The sequence below is a fragment of the Lineus longissimus genome, chromosome 6 (assembly GCF_910592395.1).
Source record: "Lineus longissimus chromosome 6, tnLinLong1.2, whole genome shotgun sequence".
NCBI classification, from domain to species: domain Eukaryota; kingdom Metazoa; phylum Nemertea; class Pilidiophora; order Heteronemertea; family Lineidae; genus Lineus; species Lineus longissimus.
In genome coordinates, this window is record NC_088313.1 from 8530784 (window position 1) to 8535273 (window position 4490).

The 4490-nt window shown below is 45.8% G+C and overlaps 1 protein-coding gene across 1 annotated transcript; it reads right to left on the bottom strand.

The window, feature by feature from the left end:
* Nucleotides 1-3374: 3374 nt before the first annotated feature.
* Nucleotides 3375-4118, bottom strand: LOC135489931 (uncharacterized). Its single transcript, XM_064775564.1, has one exon. The coding sequence runs from the start codon at nt 4116-4118 to the stop codon at nt 3375-3377; it is 744 nt and encodes a 247-aa protein (XP_064631634.1).
* Between the last annotated feature and the right edge of the window lie 372 nt (nt 4119-4490).

The window sequence follows — 4490 nt, forward strand, 5'->3', positions numbered from 1 at the left end:
TCTTCGTTCAGAGAACGCCTACGAGAAAGCAAAATTAAATCTTAGAAGAAAGGTACGGCAGTGACTTTGCCGTATGTGATGCATTCAGAAAGAAGTTGGACTCTTGGCCCAAGCTCTCTGGAAAAGACAGCAAAGGACTCATGAAATTATCCGATATCCTAGAGTAGTGTGCAATTGCTCAGGAGGAGTTGAAGGGCCTCAACATGTTGAATGATATCTGGGAGAATAGGAAATTACTCCAAAAGCTCCCAGATTGGATAATTTCCAGGTGGGGCCGCACCGTCAACAAGATCGAAAAGACCAGAAGAGAATACCCTACATTCAAAGACTTCAGGACATTTCTCCCGGAAGAGGCTGAGATCGCGTGTGACCCAGTTGTTTCCATAGGATCGCTGAAGTCCCCAGAGACAGCAGTGGAGCCTAACCCCAAAAATGCGGCGAAGGGTACCGAGGGACCAGGAGCAAAGACCCTTCTTACGAAAACGACCGGTGACAACAAGAACACTACAACTACCGACGCTGCTAAGGGAAAGACCAGCGTGTTCAGCTTCTGCGGAAAAAAAGGACATTAATTACATTCAAGAATGTCGCTCACTTCGCTGCAAAATTAAGACAAGAGAAGCGGGAGATTGTCAAGAACGGAGGTTTTTGCTATGGGTGTCTGAAAAAGGGCCACATGGTGAAGGAGTGCCCCAAACGCGGCACTTGCAAGCGTTGTAATGGAAAACATCCGACCAGTCTCCATGAGGAAAGGGGAGAGAGAGCAATTAAGAACCCCGACCCTGTGAAGGATGGAAAAGAAGCGACAGAGACAGTGAGAGAGAAAGCTTCCTGCAAGAGGACAGCCTGTTCCACTGCTAAACAGAATTGTGCCATGATAGTTCCAGTTTGGGTGTCCAGCTCAGACAATTCTGACAAAGAGCAATTGGTTTGTGCTCTACTGGACACACAATCAGACACTTCCTTCATACTCAGTCACACTGCAGACCGGCTGGGGACACATTCCACACAAGCCCAGTTGAGTTTGTCCACGATGACCACGAAGGATAGAGTAATAAATTGCCAGAGATATCGTCATCTCGTGGTCAGAGGTTTTGACAGCAAGGAAAAGATCCCCATCCCGGTGGCTTACTCAAGAGAGTTTATACCAGGGAATGAAGACTACATTCCCACATCAAAGGTGGCCAAAAGCTGGCCCCACCTCAGAGAGGTCGCCACAAGGCTTCAACCCCTCCAATACATCGACGTTGGGCTGCTGATTGGCTTTGACTGCCCTCAGGCACTGGCTCCGAGGTCCAGTACCCTTGGGCAGGGTAATGAACCCTTTGCGATAGAGACGTCCCTTTGCTGGAGCCTTGTGGGCGGGGACCCCCTGCAGTCCTCGGGGGACAGTGTAGGACTATCTTGTATGGCAGTATCAACCAAAGTCCCGGAACACTCCAGCTACCGGAAACACCAAACACGGTAAAGTTTGTGCTCAAGACGAGCATCAAGGAAACAACACTAAGACCACTCCACCTAGCCGAGATATTAGAGGCCGATTTCAAACAAGATGGACCACAAGAAAACACCATGTCTCAAAAGGACATCCAGTTCCTTCGGATCCTGAGTGAAGGCATCCACCAGCAAAAGGACGGCTTCTTCAACATGCCACTCCCAAAACCAGAGGAGATCAGAGTAGTTTTCGATTGTGGAGCTAAATTCCAGGGAACAAGCCTAACTGATCATCTCTTACAGGCCCCAGATCAATTGAGTGGGCTCCTGGTGTACTATTGTACCGTGAAGCCCTTAAAAGGTAGGCTTCACGGTGTTCATAGGGTTAACACAACTCGTTTGAAGTATACCGAACGTGCCTTATAAAGCTGTTCGCCATTGTTCTTAGCCTTGATTAATATTATTACACATTATAAGCAGTGAGTCCAGGTGTCCGAGTCACGCGGTTCCAAGTCGGGGGATTGCGGCGACAGCAGTATTCGTCTTCCGTAATCCTGGACTCTGAGCTCGTGACTTGGCGTCTGGGTATTTAAGCACTGGGCACGTCAGCTCTCCCTTCTCTTTCCTCTCTGTTGCCAACCACCTCTGAACTAGGACTTTGAGCGTGCTCTGCCGTTAAGGATTACAAACTGATTGTGATTGTAAGTACGAATAAACTACAAGTATTCTGATTAATACTCTTGTCTTCTGGCTTCCTCTTCTACCAGCAGTTAGTCTCTTTGCAAGTTCAGCCGGTCTATGGCAGCAGGGTTTCTGGATACCCCGTATCCAGGGACCTTGTGTACACTATGCCGCTTCCGTCTTGGAAAGGTCGCATTCATGTGTGACATAGAGCGCATGTTCCATCGCTTCCGAGTCAGATATGACCACCAAAATTACATAAGATTCCTGTGGTGGGAAGATGGAAACCGTGAGACAGAACCAGTGAGCTATCGTCACCAGGGTGCGCCATATATGGACTACGAAATATGGCGGAGAAGTTTAGGGACCTTGGCCCAGAAGTCTCTGCATTCATAGCTGAAAACTTCTACATGGACGACGGTTTAGGGAGCACAGACGAAGTAAAAGAGGCAATCAAGGACATCAAAGGTGCGATATCAATCTGCCAGAAAGGAAACGTGACTCCACAAAATGGCGTCAAACAGCAGGGAAGTGCTTGAGTCCATTCCGCCGTCCGAAAGAGCTAAGGATATCATGGAACTTGATCTGTCACTTGATGACTTCCCCATTGTTTCGTTAGGCAGGGCCAGTAGCAATAGAACGGAGACTTATATCGGAGGAAGACGACTAATTTATTCTTGCTGAGCAACCATGCTTTTACAACGACAACAGCAACACTAATTCCAGAACGACTGGGTGTCTCACACTTCAACCGAAGACAGAAACAAATATTGATAACTGTATAATAGCATCACGCAACATCCTCCCTTTTTTAGATAGTACACATATCAGTACAGAGAAGGTTCAACTAAACAATTATTCAAAAGGATATACTGACTTAAGAAAAGAGTTTATATGAGAACAATCACTTTAGCAGAACTATTAATTACCCAATGCTCGAACTTAGAACTCAAAATCTCAGTAATCGGACTTAAACTGACAAGACTGATGTCTTAACTATTTTGTAGAGTCTAATCCACTAAATTACAAACTTCAAACTCACAATGCTAAATATCACTGACTTAGCGAACATGGTCTATAAGGAATCTTCCTTTGAAAAGTCCACAAAATGCCTTCATGAATATAGTATGAATGCAGAACATGTAAATTGAAATATTGTCCATCTTTACCCAGTCAATTACAATACACATCGCAGGATATAACCTAAATCTACTACAGTAGTTTCACTCATTTTCATTGATCAAAAGTCAAACAAACCATCACTTTGGAACATAATCTGCTAGGTATTTTGGCGGCTTGCTCACTCTTGAACTGCGTCTTGTTGGCGCATCAGTGGACTGAACCGCACCAGATGTACTCTCATCAGGATTTGAATCAGATGCGCCTGTCTCATTAAAACCATGAGAAGGTTGAATTGTTGGCGCTCTTTCAACAGAATGATCAACGTTGCCAGTAGGATTTACAGATCCTGATACAGGCGGAGGAGGAAACAGGAATGGTGGCTCGCGCACAAAAGGTACAGAAGTGTGTCGCATTTGAGACCGGTTGCGACGGTATACTCCCCCAGCACGACTTTCTATCAAGTACGTGCGATTGCCAAGTATTTGAACTACTTTTCCAAGAATCCACCTTTCCTTTTCCTTCTTCTCAAAATAAACACTCTGTCCCACTGACAGCTTTGGTAGTGCGCATGCCTTCTTATCATAACTTCGTTTCATAGCACTTTTGCGCATTTTTCTACCCTTTGACACTTCAATGTCGCCCTTTTCCATATATGGGATGACTGACCTAGTTTTGTGTCCGAGGAGCATTTCTGTAGGACTTTGTCCTGTGTTCTCTCTCGGAGTGTTCCTAAGTTCTAGCAAGGCAATGTTTGGATCAGTTCTTGTTTTCCGGGCCTTTATCAAAAGTTGCTTTGCGATCTTTACAGCGGCTTCTGCTCGACCGTTAGCAGAATGATGTCCTGGGGACGACTCGATATGAATGATTCCCCAGTCCTTCATGAATTTTCGGAATTCACTAGATGTCAGTTGAGATCCGGGGTCACTTTGGAATATACGCGGGATGTCATATCTAGCAAAGTGTTTCTTAAGCACATTTATCACTTGAGAGCTAGTGATTGTTGGCAAGAAGTCAACCTCGATGAAGTTGGAGAAGAAATCCACAGTAACTAAGTACTGGCGACCAGAAATCTCAAAGATATCTGCTCCCACTTTGTCCCAAGGTCATTGACCATCATCCTGAGGGATCAGTGGTTCCTTAGGGCTACGGGCCCTAAACTCTTGGCACGGCTCACATGTATCAACCATTTGCTTAATATCTTGCGCAAGTCCTGGCCAAAACACGAGACCTCGAGCGCGTCGGAGCATACTGTT